This window comes from Anopheles ziemanni, chromosome 2 (assembly GCF_943734765.1).
Source record: "Anopheles ziemanni chromosome 2, idAnoZiCoDA_A2_x.2, whole genome shotgun sequence".
NCBI lineage: Eukaryota > Metazoa > Arthropoda > Insecta > Diptera > Culicidae > Anopheles > Anopheles ziemanni.
Window position 1 is genome coordinate 23,559,311 of NC_080705.1, and position 16,336 is coordinate 23,575,646.

The window sequence follows — 16,336 nt, forward strand, 5'->3', positions numbered from 1 at the left end:
GAGCGAAAAGGAACGATGGCAGCGCATGGTAGTCCTCGGTCTGTTTGTACACAAAAAGGTATATCAGTAAACCGCAAGTAAAGACAAGCTATTTTATTTATGCAGTGTAACCCCGTAAACTTTTTTTTTGTAAATTTGCCTAGCACCAATCGTACGGTTTTTGCCACGGAACAATGTTGCCGCTGACGTTAAGTAATTAGCAACTTAGACCGAAGAATTAAACCGGCACGTCCGCAACACCTTTCGGTTTCTCGGAATCCGTTCTCCCGGATGAAAGATGGCTAAAAATTGGCTTGCTCGGATGAAGAAAAAGTTCCTTCGGCTTCATCCGGCGTGGCGTGTGTACGTAATTTTACTCGTGCTCCTGGTGCTGTACAATGAGGTGTTGATTTATGTGTTGCAAAAGTTCAAGTGGTCAAATATCTACTGCAAAGAATGTAAGTACGGGGTGCTGTGTTGTGAGGATCACAAATTATTTTCTCACCGCTTTCGTTTCATGTACGATTGTGTCTATCTCTGCAGCTGGCTGTGTACGAATACTACTCGTAGCTGATCCACAAATCCTCGGTAAAACGAACAACAGGCAATTCTACGCCGGCCTTGCAAACTACGATTCCGATCGCTACCTGGCTTGGTACTACGAGCAGGCGGTCGAGCACGTCCAACCGGACGTAATCATTTTTCTTGGCGATCTAATGGACGAAGGAACCGACTCGACGGAGTTGCACTTCGAGGAATATTACACGCGCTTCGGGGCGATTTTTCCCACGCACCCTACGGCAAGGACGATCTACATCCCCGGCGACAACGATATCGGTGGGGACGGTAGGCAACCGCTTAATCCGTCGGCCAAGCGTCGCTTTCGGCAATACTTTTCCGAACGCCCGGCGTGGGTCGTCAATGACAATCTGACGATATACAATATCAACCGTATCACGCTGGAAATGACGCTCAAGGACCCACGGATGGTGGACAGCACGGGTGCGGACGTTTCCGATCGATACTTACGTATCTTCGTTAGCCACATGCCGGTACTCGACACACCCTCGACGTTCACATCTACGGCCATTCGCAACCTGAAACCGAACGTAATCTTCTCGGCACATTTGCACGTGTCGCAGTACGCTCGCATACACCGGAGCCGGGTGAAAATGGTCAACTACCGGCCGCTGAGCCAGGACAAGCGGACGGCCTACAAGGTGCATTCTTTCGATCTGAGCTACCATCAGGACACGCAGGAGCTGCTGGAAATCATCGTTCCGACCTGTTCCTATCGAATGAGCGTTCCGGACATTGGCTATGGTTACGCGGTTATTGGTATTTATTTACTTAAACATGTCCCAGCTAGCCGGATAATAGTACTAACGTATTTTCGTTCCTCTGCCAACAGATGGTACCACGCTCAAGTATACTGTGTTGTGGACGACACGGCGATTCTATCAACTGATCTCGTACTTGGTTGCGTTTGTAATCACGGTAGGGCTGTGTCTTGCATTTGGCCTTTACAAATTCATGCGCAAGCACTGCACCTGCCAGCCGAAATATAACCGTTTGCCGATGTGACACTTAGCCAGATGATTTAGCTAGATTTTTCTGTTTTATGCGGTTATAGTACTTAAGGCTTGTGGCTTGCAATTCAAGCGCAGGAATAATAAATAAATGATGGCTGTTAAGCAATGAGATCATCTGAATGCGGTTGTGACTGATTGTTTGAAACCTACAGAACCGTATCAATAATATTGAAACGCAAAAAGTTCACCATTCGTGATTCTTGAAGTTAGTAAGCCGAAATGTTAGTGTTTTCAAGATATCCTTGATGGTTAATTTTGCGTTCTCGGGTTTGCGCTTCTTAACTCTGCAAGGGCTGTTATCCACTGCCCAACGAGCAAAGGAACTGTGAAGCACCCGATGTTTCCATCAATGGGTTATGCACCTACCATTAGAAAGACCTATTTATCCACATGTTGTGAACATTAGCTGGGGGTTGTATATACCATGGAAAGGCCAGCATTGAGTTTGCCGATTGACTTGGGTTGCAGTACTTCGAACATCAACAATACCACCGGTGCTGCCACTGCACAATGCACAATGGCCACTTTGGAGTAAATACCGGGATAACATTATTTTTCAATTGTTTACTTTCTTGTACTTTACAAAAATGTGATAACAGTAAAATACGATTTTTTTAAACTAAAATTATTATATGTTCCTCATGGTTATTTTTTTATGTGGCACGACATACCCTAGTGCGGCAAGGCCTCTCTCCGAAGATAGTTACTATGATCGAAATACCGTAATATTATAGATGGGTTGTTAGCCGTTCGTTGTACCGTACTGTGCCAAACTCGAGATTCGATCCCAACACCACGCCACGTGTTCCCTCGTGCTACCGCTTCGAAATGGGCACCACCCAAGTTGAGTCAGAATCCAGTAATTCGTTTTAAGAATCTCTTTTAGTTTGAGAGTCTTTTCAGTCAGTCACACAACTCTGACAATAAAATAAAAAACGAAATGAATGGATTAGTTTCTGGTCATTAGCGATGATCATGGAAGCGATGTTGTTAATTGCGCAACAAATTTACACCCGTGACCAGAGGCGGATCTACCTATGAGCGGACTGAGCGGCCGCGGGGGGCCCCGAGCTTAAGGGGGCCCCGTGATGAAAACCCCAGACCGCAAAAGTAACAACCAATTTTATTTATTCTCTCAGCGGTACACATACTTTGATCAAAGTTAGTACAGATGTATTTTAATATTGCTTATCCATTGTTAATTTTCACCTAAAACTTTGCCAGAATATGTTTTCATGAATCTTCTTTCTCATCTAATAATGTCCGTTTGACTTCAAATGCTCTCAATTTACGGTCTACCAGCAAAAAAAAAAAAATTAAAATGTTTTCGTCATCGCTGTTAAAATTGATAAAAAGATTTGATAATTTGAGAGCGATTTAAAAAACCCCTATTGCGATTGCGATAAACTTGTTCAGATTGCTTAATTCAGAGTGATTATTTTCAGATAATGAAGATCTAATGTCTGATTTCATAAAATAAGTAAATATGCGTCCTTTATGTGTATAAAGGATTGCTAAAAATATCTATAAAGGATTGCTAACTGTTGTAAATAATAAGTCCAATTTTGGCCATAAGTATAGAAACACTTAGAGCAATGGAAATGTCTGGAGGGCCCCGTTTATCCAACCGCTTGGGGGCCCCGAACGGATTGATCCGCTTCTGCCCGTGACTACGTTCAAGCGTTAGGTGGAGTCTAGTAAATAATTTAGTTTTGAATAATTGATTTTGATACTACTGAAATATTTTATTACATTCACATTAAGTTATCCGAAGCTTCGTCACGCTACCGTATAGGGAATTTTCGAGGCATCGCCATTGTAAGCTTCCGCTAGATCGAAGTTTGAGGTTTTGATGCATTTCGCAAACATTCTTTCCGTTTTACTCCACCATGTACAATCAATTGGATTATTCACCATCACCAAACCGTCTACGTTTTCTGATACCTTATCTATATCAAACTCACTGATGAGGTTATTGTTTACATACACTCCCAAAGAAGAAACCGGAACATAGGAGAGATCTAAGGTTCCCAGACGATTGTAGCCAAGATATATCCTGTCTAAACTAGGAGAGAATTCTTTGTCATTCATGTTGAAGCTGGATAAATTATTAAGACCGATATTTAACGCTTCCAAATGCTTAAGCTTCGCCACGGATCGTATGTGAAAGTGTGTAAGACGGTTTCTTTGCATCTGTAGGGTTTCAAGTTGTGATAAATTTTCTAGGCACTGTGGTACATCTGATAACCTGTTGGAATCAATGTTCAAAGTTGTCAGCAAAGGTGTTTTCCATTGGCAAAAGTCTAAACGAATGAGATAGTTTCCTGTTAGGATTAAGGACGATAGTGAAGAGCTAGTAAAACGCTGAACCACTAGTTCGATTACATTTTTGCTGAATGAAGCTGCTCGCAACCGAGAGCATACACTAAACTAAATTTGGGATTCGAATCACAACTTGGGATTCGAATCGCAATGGCGACTAGTGACTCTTTTACCTATTCGTTCATTCTTTTGGGATTCGAATCCCAGTTAAGATTTCAAATCACCTCGAAGGTCAATAAATCATTTTTCACGTTTTAAATCACAAAAGAGTGACTTAAAGATTCGAATCATCGTTATGATTATTCACTCTGATTCAAATCTAAAAAAAGAGTTGTTATTCTCATCACTAGAATGTTGAGTATTTAACACTAGAATCCAAACTGGGGTCATTTTGACCCCAACGCGGTTTTCGATTTTAATATCTCGAAAACGGCTGAATATTTTTACAAAAAAAATAAGGCTTTTCTTAAAATCCAAAGTTATATCTAAAACAAAAATTTCAGATTTTTCTGTTCGACCAGTTCCGAGAACCAACGTGACTATACCTAGAATGCTTTTTAGGGGTCATTTTGACCCCTACTTGTAAAACGCTATAACTTCACTATTTTTGAAAATTTTTCAAATCCGTAAACTGGTACTTTTTAGTATATTTGTTAACTATCATTTGACGTTTTTGTTTTTACGATGAATTTCTTCATAATTCCGCTAGCTCGGTGTATAGCAAAAAAGGTCGAAATTGCGTTTTTTTCAATTTTTATTCATTCAAAATCTTTGATGTCAATCTAGAAAAAAAGTGTGCGCTAGAAAGCTAGTATGTTGAGCAACATTTCAAAAATAAATTGGTATTTTTGCCATTACAAATGACTCCATAAATTGGCCGCAAAGATTAAAAATAACGCCAATTCCCATAGTAACGCATCGCGCATAACGCTTCCAAACGCTCGCGTACGGAATAACAGAACAAAGCGCAGAACGGAAACTTCCTATGGAAAATGTTAAAATCCACATCTTCAAGATCAATTTGTGGCGTTATTTGTTAAGTTAAAAATATGAAGTTATTTTTCAAAGGTGGCGTAATATATCAACATCATAGCGCACACTTTTTTTTGGAATTTACATGATACGTTTTCAAAGAATAAAAGTTGAAAAGGATTAAAATTCGACTCATAACGATCTTTTTTGCTATACACCGAGCTAGCGAAATGGTGAAGTGGTATATAAAAAAATTAAAAACGCCAAAAGATAGTCAATAAATATACTAAAACGTAACAGTTTACGGATTTGAAAAATCTTCAAAAATAGTGAAGTTATAGCGTTTTCAAAATAGGGGTCAAAATGACCCCTAAAAAGCATTCGGGCAAGTTTCCAAAGCAATGTATTCTAGTGTTAAGTTCAGGGAAATCTATCAAACAATTTTGCAAGTACGTCGCCGGAAAGGATTTGCCGGTTTTTGGCATTGAAGGAGGTGAGATAAGTATCAAACGAGCCGATACGTTGTTGTGCATTCCACAGGTTTTGTTTTTTATTTCAATGTTCAGTTTATTTGAAGAATGGTTAATTTGTGGTGAATGGTTAAAAATAAATTGCAATTTTTACAAATCTTTCCATTTTCCGGCTTTTCCTTAGGGAATGTTAAAGTTGTCTTTTCTTTAAACCTTCCATTAATAAAAACGAACAAATAATCTGATTACATCGTCAAGATTGGCTCAGCCGATTTGGGTTTTAGCGTCAAACAAACAAACACTCATTTTTATAAGTTTCAATTTTTAAGGAAAAAAGTATTTTTCGAGTTTTCTGGGTTTCTGGTTTTCCCTAAGGATTTTTCAGATTCAGCATTACTTGCATTGTTTTTATTGGGTCAAAAGAAACAAATCATCAGAAGACTTTATTGGGATAAGTCCAACCGTTTTCGTTAGAGAAGGTAAATTTTATTTTTGATAAGGAAAAGCCATTTTTGCCGAATTTTCTCATTTTCCAGCTTTTCTTTGGGAATTTTCAAATTCTCTTTATTCCTAAACCTTCCTTGGGTAAAAAGGAACAAATCATACGAAGGCGTCATCAAGATGGGTCCTGCCAATTTTGAGTTTTAGCATCACGAGCATACAAACATTCATTCATTTTTATAGATATAGAGAAAGAGAAAGAGAAAGAAAGAGATAGAGAAGAAGATGACTCCAGCTGGACCATTGCGCTCATATAAATTGATTAATTGTATTGAAAATGAAAACGAAGCGAATATATCTACGAAAAACACAAAGTCTGCTATCCATGATTAATCTTGTAGTTCGCACGGTTCGTTCGTTCGACCATCTGTCGGCGTGATGAAGATCAATATTGAAAATAACTTTATCATAGAAATTGATCAAATTATCGGTGATTTAGTAATCTTCCCCGAATGAAATTTACAGTTCGTGAAACCAAATTTACAACGAATTTTTTGACACTCAAAGGGAAGCCAATATTCAAAGATACAAATAAAATGAATGAATTAGTTTCTAATCATTAGGCACGGAACATCACACATTAAGTTATCCGAAGCTTCGTCACGCTACCGTATAGGGAATTTGTGAGGCATCGCCATTGTAAGCTTCCGCTAGATCGAAGTTTGGGGTTTTGATGCATTTCGCAAACATTCTTTCCGTTTTACTCCACCATGTACAATCAATCGGATTATTCTCCATCACCAAACCCTCTACGTTTTGTGATACCGTATCCATATCAAGCTCACTGATGAGGTTATTGTTTACATACACTGCCAAAGAAGAAACCGGAACATAGGAGAGATCTAAGGTTTCCAGACGATTGTAGCCAAGATATATCCTGTCTAAACTAGGAGGGAATTCTTTGTCATTCATGTTGAAGCTGGATAAATTATTAAGACCGATATTAAACGCTGCCAAATGCTTAAGCTTCGCCACGGATCGTATGTGAAAGTGTGTAAAACGGTTTCTTTGCATATGTAGGATTTCAAGTTGTGATACATTTTCTAGACACCGTGGTACATCTGATAACCTGTTGGAATCAATGTTCAAAGTTTTCAGCAAAGTCGTTTTCCATTGGCAAAAGTCTAAACGAATGAGATAGTTTCCTGTTAGGATTAAGGACGATAGTGAAGAGCTAGTAAAACGCCCAACCACTAGTTCGATTACATTTTTGCTAAATGCAGCCTCTCGCAACCGAGAGCACACACTAAAGAGCTCCAAATTAAGCACTTGAATCTGATTTTTAGACAAATCAATTCGTTCCATCAGCGGATTACAAGGAACCCTTGAACTGTTTATGATGTAGCGAATCTTATTTTTCTTTAGCGTTAACACTTTCAGAGACGGTGTTGAACAGAACGGAGCCAAGTCCAACGTCACGATCGGACTCTCGTATATATCGATATCTGTAGCAGCGTGTAAGTATCGAAATGATGAAGGTATTTCCTTTAGAAGACTGGAATATATTCGCAAGCTGTCCAAACGATTATTTTCCTCAATTTCGATGATTCTTAGGCGTGAATTCGAGATTACCAAAGTTTGCAGATTGCATTGTTTGGAGAGTACTATTTTCTGCACGACCGACGAGTTTGCTACTACTAAGATTTTCACGAACTGGCCAATTTCGTTCAGAAACTCTTTAGTAACGACAGTTGTTTGTAAGTTTACAAATGTCACCCAATAACTATGCGATGTAGACAAATGTCGAAACATCAACATTCCATCCCGTTGAGGCTTCAGGTTTTCGACTACGCACGTGTTTCGACACTCCATTCGGAAAGCTACGATGATGCTAAGATATGACACAACCGGGAGCCATCTGTAATAAAAGAAGAGTTTTAACTGGACATGCTTCAAATGATGCGGTTTTTTCTTCAGAACCTTAGTAGAACCATGATTGAATGGTTCATGGTGAGTCGAATATCTATACAAAATTAAACGTTAAGCTCCGTAGAATAGTTTTCGCGACCCTTTGGCTAGAGGAAGCAGTCATTATTCCTAATCTAATAAAATTAGCAACCCTGACTCATTAGCGGTGGAGTTTCGGCTATATGATTACTCCATTCCATTAAATAAGAATTTAGACCAGTACTTTGTCTTAAAAGTTTCCCACAACACATTACTTCGTGGTATCGCGTTCACGCGCAGGAATAATTGATAATTGATGGCTGTTAAGCAATGAGATCATCTGAATGCGGTTGTGACTGATTGTTTGAAACCTACAGAACCGTATTAATAATAATGAAATGCATAAAGTTCACCATTCGTGATTCTTGAAGTTCGTATGACGAAATTTAAGCGTTTTCAAAATATCCTTGATTGTCCCAGATGCCGTTTTGCCCAGTCAACACTACCTATCTTGCACCTCCATGGTTAATTACGCGTTTATTTTTATTTTGGTAATGGACTTGGTGTCCATTCATGCAAAGGTTTTGCGCTTTCTACCTTTGCAGGGGCAGAACATTAAAAAACATTTGTATGTAATGAGATACCTAATGCTAAAAAGTGTTTCAACATATCATAAGTCAAACAATATCACTACTATGAATACCCAATTGGTCCAGAAGATTGTTATCAAAACACAAATAATGAGGAGACTTTTCAGTGAAAACAGTGTACAAACTCAATATTTTTAAGTGAGTACTTTATCTCGTCACTATTTTTTCAATGCCTATTTGCATCATCATGTGAAACTGTGTGTTTGTGTCACAAGTGATTCTTACAAAAGATATGCTAAAAAACATACGAAAAATGATCAAAATGCATTTGCTTGGATTTGCACAAAAATATTGAGGAAAAAAACTTCGAGGCAGGCATTTTATCATGCAAGTCACTGTACAGGCTTTAATGGTCCGTGTGTGCAGATCACAAAAGATGAATATATGAACTTATGTATTCGTCAAACAAATGATGCATCTTACTTTAAGTTCAATTTAGAAAAATAATAAAGTTTTAGATGCCCTGAACGGGTTCAACATCCTGAGTTATCGATAACGTCTACTTTTACAGTATAATGAATTATTTGTACATCGCTTCATGTGTTCGATGAGAAGGTTTCCAGACTACAATGACTGTTAATTATCAATTGGTATTTCGCAAAATAACACATTGAGGGGGCATTAGCACAGTTAAGGGTAGAAATGTTCCGCAGAAATAGAAATTTTAATTGAGTTATCATTTACTACTATTTTTGTTACGACTGTCCATTTCCTAATTGTAATAGCACAGTGGAGTTAATGGAGCAAAAACAAACGATTGTTGCAGTGTTTTTGGATTTGAAACAGGCGTTTGAAACGATATCGCGACCTTATCTTTGTTATTAGAAACAATCAAACGGTTCGGTAGCGATGGAGTTCGCATGAAAAAATGGTTCGCATTTTATCTCAGTGGAAGAACGCAACGAACAGTTTTTATGAAACCCTATCGAAAACACCCTTGGAGTTCCACAAGGAAGTGTTCTTGGTACAGTGTTGTTTATTATGAATATAAACGACATGAAAAAAGTTTTACAGTCATGTAGAACCAATCTTTTCGCGGACGGTACAGTCTTGTTTGTCTTACGGAAAGATTCAAAACAGACCAAGGAACTTTTGAATGTCGGTTTAGATGAAATCAGGAAATTGGGAAAATGTCACCTCAAAAGTGGCAAAAAAGTGTGGTGTGATTAGTAGATTGGGCAACAATCTGATTTTTTTCCGAAAAGTTCGGCTCTACAAATCGTTAATATCACGACACTTTGATTTCTTTGCATCAATTTTATTTCTCGGCAATCAAACACAGGTACAGAGACTTCAAAGGTTGCAAAACAGAGTCATGCGAATGATTTTGTGTTGCGGCTGGTATACTCTTTCGGTTGTTATGCTCGACGTCGCAATGGATGTCGGTCATGCAGCGGATAGTGTTCCAAATTGCAGTATTTGTGTACAAAATTTTGAAAGGCGTGGTTCCAACGTATTTGGAGGAAAGGATAGTAGTTGGGACTGATCAGGTCCCGTAAGTAGTACTGGTGGGTTTCACCACATTATCAATCATTGATAGCTGGCGGTGTTAACCAAAACTGTGCGAAAATACCTGCGCTACTCCGGAAAGTGGTCCGCTTTTGCTAGTTGGGAAATCTAAGATGTACCTCCTTGTGCAATTGATGGCGACCGTTGTATGAATGGAACAGAGTTGGATGCGATTGTTCTGGAGAGTAATGCCCCAATGCCCCCTCTCGTTTGATGATGTATATTTAATATCGCAAGATACTTTCGTTCCTCTCAAACCTATGTAGGGGTGAGCGATAAGCGAACTCATCATCATTACAAAATATTCTGGAATTTTCAGAAGTGATGAAGTACGATTTTCAATGTATTCAAATTCCTCTTGATGCTTTATTTTATTATTTAATATGCATTTTTACCAGCTAAAGAATTCGTATTTAAGATTTTTATTTCCAGCAAGTAAATTCTGCCACACACAATATTGAATTAGGCTCAATGGAGCAGTTACACAATTTTGATTAGTTTATATATACTGACCGGCAAGCTGTTGTTGCGTAGGTTTTCAGCTACACTGTTGTCAAAATGTATCGACTCCAACAGTGGCGGAACCTTTCCGTCAATCGTGAAGGATTTGATCGGGTTGCCGATGAAATTGAGACTGTCTAAATAATCTAGCAAAGAAAACCTGGCTATCGAAACGCTCGATAGGTTGTTGCGGGCAAAGTTAACCGACTGCACGTTCGGCAGCTTTTCCAGGCATTCCGGGGCGTTCACCAGTTGGTTTCCTAGCAAGATAATCGAATCGATATAGGGCAGAACGTTCCACTGGCACAAATCAAGCGTTTGGAGCCGATTTTGCCAGAGTAAAATAGCACTGATTCGGGTGTTGGTGAACCGACCAGTGACCACTTCTATTCCGTTGTTCGAGAGATCGATGATCTGAAGCTGGCAGAGAGGAGAAAACTCATCCCATACGATACGTTTCAGTTTGTTCCAGCCGAGCAATAGTTCTTGCAGGGACTGCAGACACTCTGACGAATCCGTGCGAATGATGTACGTTATGTTGTTATGCCGAAGATCTAATATCTTCAGGTTCTGATTTCCCAAAAATGTCGTCAACCGCACCTCTTTAATAGGAGAAAACTGTATTTTCAACTGAACCAAGTTCATTAAATTAGCAACAGAAGCTGGAATACGGTGCAAATCACTCGCCACAATCGACAATGTTTCAATGTAACCGTTCGCCTCAAAGTCGGCCTCGTGGAGTCCTGAATCTATGACTTCAATTCTGACAACGGCTAAATTTGTCGGTACGATTATAGCCTTTATTGCAGCCGACTCGGTAAGCATTACGTCAGTTATCGAAGGAGGAAGCGCTGTCAGCAAGTAGTCGTCCAAAACCGTCGTTTGGAGACCTAAAAAATGCATGCCGCGGATTGCCGGAGACACGTGCCGAAACACATATCGTCCTTCTCCATGGGGATCGTAGTTTTTCAACGTGCAAACATGAGAACTCTCTTCGTGGCAGTTGAATTCGAATGTCAAAACCGGACACATCGACGAATGTGGCCACTGGGCCATTCCTAGCAAAATGAGAAGACTAACAATGACGATTAGGTTTTTTACGATTGCACTCACGATGGTTTGTGGAAAACTCGGCAATAAAATAACACAAATTACCTTCCAAGGCGAATTGATTCAGTATTCATGTTAGCGTCCAAAAAAGGGAACCTTCCTCACACGCAAGTTTCGAACTACACCAAACTTTCTTCAACTCTAAATAGAACAACGAATAGTAATGACTTTGTAATAAAACGATTGGCGTATTAGCTGATCTTTTTTTAACACGCTTATGAAAGAACGTGCGTTACTCATTGTGCGTAACATGTGTTTAGACCAGCTGTGATAATAGCTTACAATTGACACTAAACGGCGCAGTTCTTTGGGGATTGTAGTCATGGGTCAATTTTATTTCAACACGTTGACTGCCAAGCGTTTTCAGCAAACTTTTTTAGTACAGTTTTTTTATTAAATTTGTTTATATAATGTATAAAACCGACGGTATTCTAAGGCTAAGCAAAGACTTAGCTTCGCAAAAAAATAGTTTTAAATAAAACTATAATTTTTATGTTGCATTTTCATTTACTTATGTGACAACAACGTGTTACGGGTAGGCCGGGAACTTTGCACTAAAAAGTGGCCAAACTGGTTGAAAATTCTATAAATTCTTCTTCTTTGCGCAACGACCTTATTGATCATGCCTGCCCCATGAAGGGCTTACAAGACTTTTTCCCTTTGAGTACGCAGATAGTCAGTCCTCTCGTACAGGGGAGGGCTGACGCTATTTTCTCACCGACGCTACCTCTCGGCTGTCCCGAAATTCTCATCGAAGACATAAAATCGTTTTCCAAATTGTAACGAAATCATATTAAATAGATTTAAATATGTAGTTATCTGCAAGGCACTCCTACATGCAAACTGCAAGTGAACACTACACATCATGGTAGTAAGCATGTAGATAAGTGTGTTAGTTTAAATTAAATTAAAAGTACAAATAAAATAATTATTATCAACTCAATTGTGCTTTTGGGTAAGAAGTAAAGATTAGGAAACACAAAACAGCTAACTAATTGCTCCATACATATAATTTTACTCTTTCGCATGCATTTTATCAAATCATACTTTATAACTTCCTTGAAATGAAATGTTTAGTACAATAAAGAGTTGGGTGATATCTACGAAAAACACAAAATCTGCAATCCATGATTATTCTTGTAGTTCGCACGATTCGTTCGTTCGACCATCTGTCGGCGTGATGAAGATCAATATGAATATCACTTTATCATAGAAATTGATCAAATTACCGGTGATTTAGTACTCATCCTCGAATGAAATTTACAGTTCGTGAAACCAAATTTACAATGAATTTTTTGACACTCAAAGGGAAGCCAATATTCAAAATGAAAATAAAATGAATGAATTAGTTTCTATCCATTACGCACGAAAGCGATGCTATTAACTACGCAAGTAATTTACACCCATAACTACGGTCAAACGTTAGGTAGAGTTTAGTTAATTATTTAGCTTTGAATGTTTGGCTTTGATCCTTTTGAAATGTTTTATTACATTCACATTAAGTTATCCGAATCACATTAATTTATTACGCTACCGTATCGAGAATTTGTGAGGCATCGCCGTTGTAAGCTTCCGCCAGATAGAAGTTTGGGGTTTTGAGGCATTTCGCAAACATTCTTTCCGTTTTACTAAACCATGTACAATCAATCGGATTATTCTCCATCACCAAACCCTCTACGTTTTCTGATACCTTATCCATATCAAGCTCACTGATGAGGTTATTGATTGCATACACTGCCAAAGAAGAAACCGGAACATAAGAGAGATCTAGGGTCTCCAGACGATTGTAACCAAGATATATACTGTTTAAACTAGGAGGGAATTCTTTGTCATTCATGTTGAAGCTGGATAAATTATTAAGACCGATATTTAACGCTTCCAAATGCTTAAGCTTCGCCACGGACCGTATGTGAAAGTGTGTAAAACGGTTTCTTTGCATATGTAGGATTTCAAGTTGTGATACATTTTCTAGACACCGTGGTACATCTGATAACCTGTTGGAATCAATGTCCAAAGTCGTCAGCAAAGGCGTTTTCCATTGGCAAAAGTCTAAACGAGTGAGATAGTTTCCTGTCAGCACTAAATCCGATAGTAAAGAACTAGTAAAACGTCCAACCACTAGTTCGATTACATTTTTGCTGAATGAAGCTGCTCGCAACCGAGAGCATACACTAAATAGCTCCAAATTAAGCACTTGAATCTGATTTTTATCTAACTGAATTTGCTCCATGAGTAGTTTACAAGGAACCCTTGAACTATTAATGATGTAGCGAATCTTATTTTTCTTTAATCTTAACATTCCCAGAGAAGGCGTTGAACAGAATGGAGCCAAGTCTAACGTTACGATCGGACTCTCGGATATATCGATCTTTGTAGCAGCGTGTAAGTAGCGAAATGATGATGGTATTTCCTTTAGAAAACTGGAATATATTCCCAGCTGGTTTAAACAATTATTTTCCTCAATTTCGATGATTCTTAGGCGCGAATTCGAGACTCCCAGACTTTTCAGGTTGCATTGTTTGGGGAGTACTATTTTTTGCACGACTGGCGAGTTTTCTATTCGTATGAATTCCGCGAACTGACCAACTTCGCTCAGGAACTCTTTAGTAACGACAGTTGTTCGTAAGTTTTCAAATGCCAGCCAATTAATACCAGATGCAGGCAAATGTCGAAACATCAACATTCCATCCCTTTGAGGCTTCAGGTTTTCGATTACGCACCCGTTTCGACACTTCATTCGGAAAGCTACGATGATGCTAAGGTAAGACACTACTGACAGCCATCTGTAATGAAAAAAGTATTTTTAACTGGACATGCTTTAAATGATGCGGTTTTCCTTAGAACCTTTGTAAAACCATGAATGAAAGGTTCATGGTGAGTCGAATATCTATACAAAATTAAATGTCCCTTTGACAGGGGCAAGTAGTCATTAATACGAAACTAATCCAATAAAATTAGCGTTGAAGTTTCTGCTATATGATTGCTCCATGCCATTAAATACCTATTTTGACCAGTATTTTGTCGTAATCGCCCATTACAGCTTCGCACATTACATTACTTCGTGGTATCGTGTTCGACCGGTTACAGGACGGTTATAATAGGACTGACTATTCACGTACACAACGGGAACTAGCTTAGTAAGCCCTCAATGGAACAGGCATGATCGAAGACGGGGTTGTTACGCTATTGGAATTGGATGGTATGAAGCTATGCTAAACTTATTATGTTAATGTATAATTTCCTCAAGGCCACAATGGAGGGGGTACAGTGTAAGGTGAGGATTTCGAACATGCTGTCGAACATGCCGCCCGGAGCCGGCTCCGGCTGCCGACTAGCTGCTCCGGACGGTTCCGGACGGAATCGTGGGTTTTACTAAGCCGGAATCGGAGCCGGTTTATAGATGCTCGGAAGCGGTTCCGGACGGTGGGTGCGGTTCCGAGAACCCATCACTAGCGTACACTCGACTAAAAAGCGAGGCCGCAAGGATTGGATTGATGATCAATGCGACGAAAACAAAGTACCTGCTCGTCGGAGGCTCTGACAGTGACAGAGCCAGGCTGGTGAGCAGTGTATCAATGGACGGCGACGAACTCGAGGTAGTAGATGAGTTTTGCTACCTCGGCACTGTCGTAACTCCGGACAATAACGTGAGCTGCGAAATCCGGAGGCGCATTGTTCAGGGGAATCGTGCCTACTATGGTCTCCACAAACTCCTGCGGTCCAGATGGCTCCTCCCACGCACGAAGTGTGCCATATACCGCACGCTGATTAGACCGGTCGTTCTTTATGGGCATGAATCTTGGACTCTGCGCACGGAGGATGCCAACGCCCTCGCAGTCCTCGAGCGACGCGTGCTCCGGTCTATCTTTGGCGGCGTGTGTGAGCAGGGCGTGTGGAGGAGAAGGATGAACCACGAGTTAGCTGAGCTGTATGGCGAGCCGGACATCCTGACGGTGGCGAAGGCCGGCAGGATTCGCTGGTTGGGGCATGTCATGAGGATGCCGGACTCATGCCCCACCAAGAAGGTGCTCACCAGCGACCCGCCCGGCTCGAGACGACGAAGAGCTCAGCGAGCTCGGTGGATGGACCAAGTGGAGCAGAACCTGCGAGACATTGGATGCGACCGGGGTTGGAGGGCTGCAGCCATGGACCGAGCAACCTGGCAAACGATTGGTGACCAGGCCATGTCAGCACGACGTGCTCAACTGCGAGCGGACCAGTGAAGAAGAAGAAGAAGAAGATGTCAAACAACATACGAAAAATGATCAAAATGCATTTGCTTGGATTTGCACAAAAATATTGGGAAAAAGACTCCGAGGCAGGCTCTTTATCATGGCGGTCATTGTAAAGGCTTTAATGGTCTGTGTGTGCAGATCACAAAAGGTGGATATATGAACTTATATATTTATCAAACAAATGATGCATCTTATCTTAAGTTCAATATAGAAAAATAAAAAAGTTGGAGATGCCCTGAAACGGGTTCAACACCCTGAGTTATGATAACGTCTGCTGTTACAGGATAATGAATTCTTTGTACATCGCTTCATGTGTTCAATGAGAAGGTTTCCAGACTACAATGTCTTTATTATCAATTGGTACTTCGCAAATTAACACATTGAGGAGGCATTAGGGTAGAAATGATCTGCAGAAATAGAATTTTTAATTAAGTTATCATTTACTACTATTCCTTTACGACTGTCAATTTCCTAATTGTAATAGCACAAAATATTTTGGAATTTTCAGAAATGATAAAGTACTGTTTTCAATATATTCAAATTCCTCTTGCTGCTTTATTTTATTATTTTAATATGCGTTTCTCCTCACTGAATAATTTGTATATAAG

General features: G+C 39.7%; 2 protein-coding genes across 2 annotated transcripts; one reads left to right on the forward strand and one right to left on the reverse strand.

Annotated features, from left to right (window-relative positions):
- Positions 1 to 126: 126 nt before the first annotated feature.
- LOC131294955 (uncharacterized) lies at positions 127 to 1,691 on the forward strand. Its single transcript, XM_058323010.1, has 3 exons — positions 127 to 437; positions 523 to 1,317; positions 1,391 to 1,691. Exons 1-3 carry the CDS (start codon positions 278 to 280, stop codon positions 1,561 to 1,563), a joined length of 1,128 nt encoding a protein of 375 aa, XP_058178993.1. The 5' UTR covers positions 127 to 277; the 3' UTR covers positions 1,564 to 1,691.
- An 8,671-nt stretch (positions 1,692 to 10,362) lies between these two features.
- LOC131293217 (chondroadherin-like) lies at positions 10,363 to 11,208 on the reverse strand. Its single transcript, XM_058321297.1, has one exon. It carries the CDS (start codon positions 11,206 to 11,208, stop codon positions 10,363 to 10,365), a length of 846 nt encoding a protein of 281 aa, XP_058177280.1.
- Between the last annotated feature and the right edge of the window lie 5,128 nt (positions 11,209 to 16,336).

Bases quoted from the DNA above. Each gene is read 5' to 3' on its own strand.
- LOC131294955 (XM_058323010.1), top strand. From the start codon at position 278: ATGGCTAAAAATTGGCTTGCTCGGATGAAGAAAAAGTTCCTTCGGCTT. The intron at 438-522 runs GTAAGTACGGGG...CTATCTCTGCAG, and splicing joins AAATATCTACTGCAAAGAAT to CTGGCTGTGTACGAATACTA. The intron at 1,318-1,390 runs GTATTTATTTAC...CTCTGCCAACAG, and splicing joins CTATGGTTACGCGGTTATTG to ATGGTACCACGCTCAAGTAT.
- LOC131293217 (XM_058321297.1), bottom strand. From the start codon at position 11,208: ATGCTTACCGAGTCGGCTGCAATAAAGGCTATAATCGTACCGACAAAT.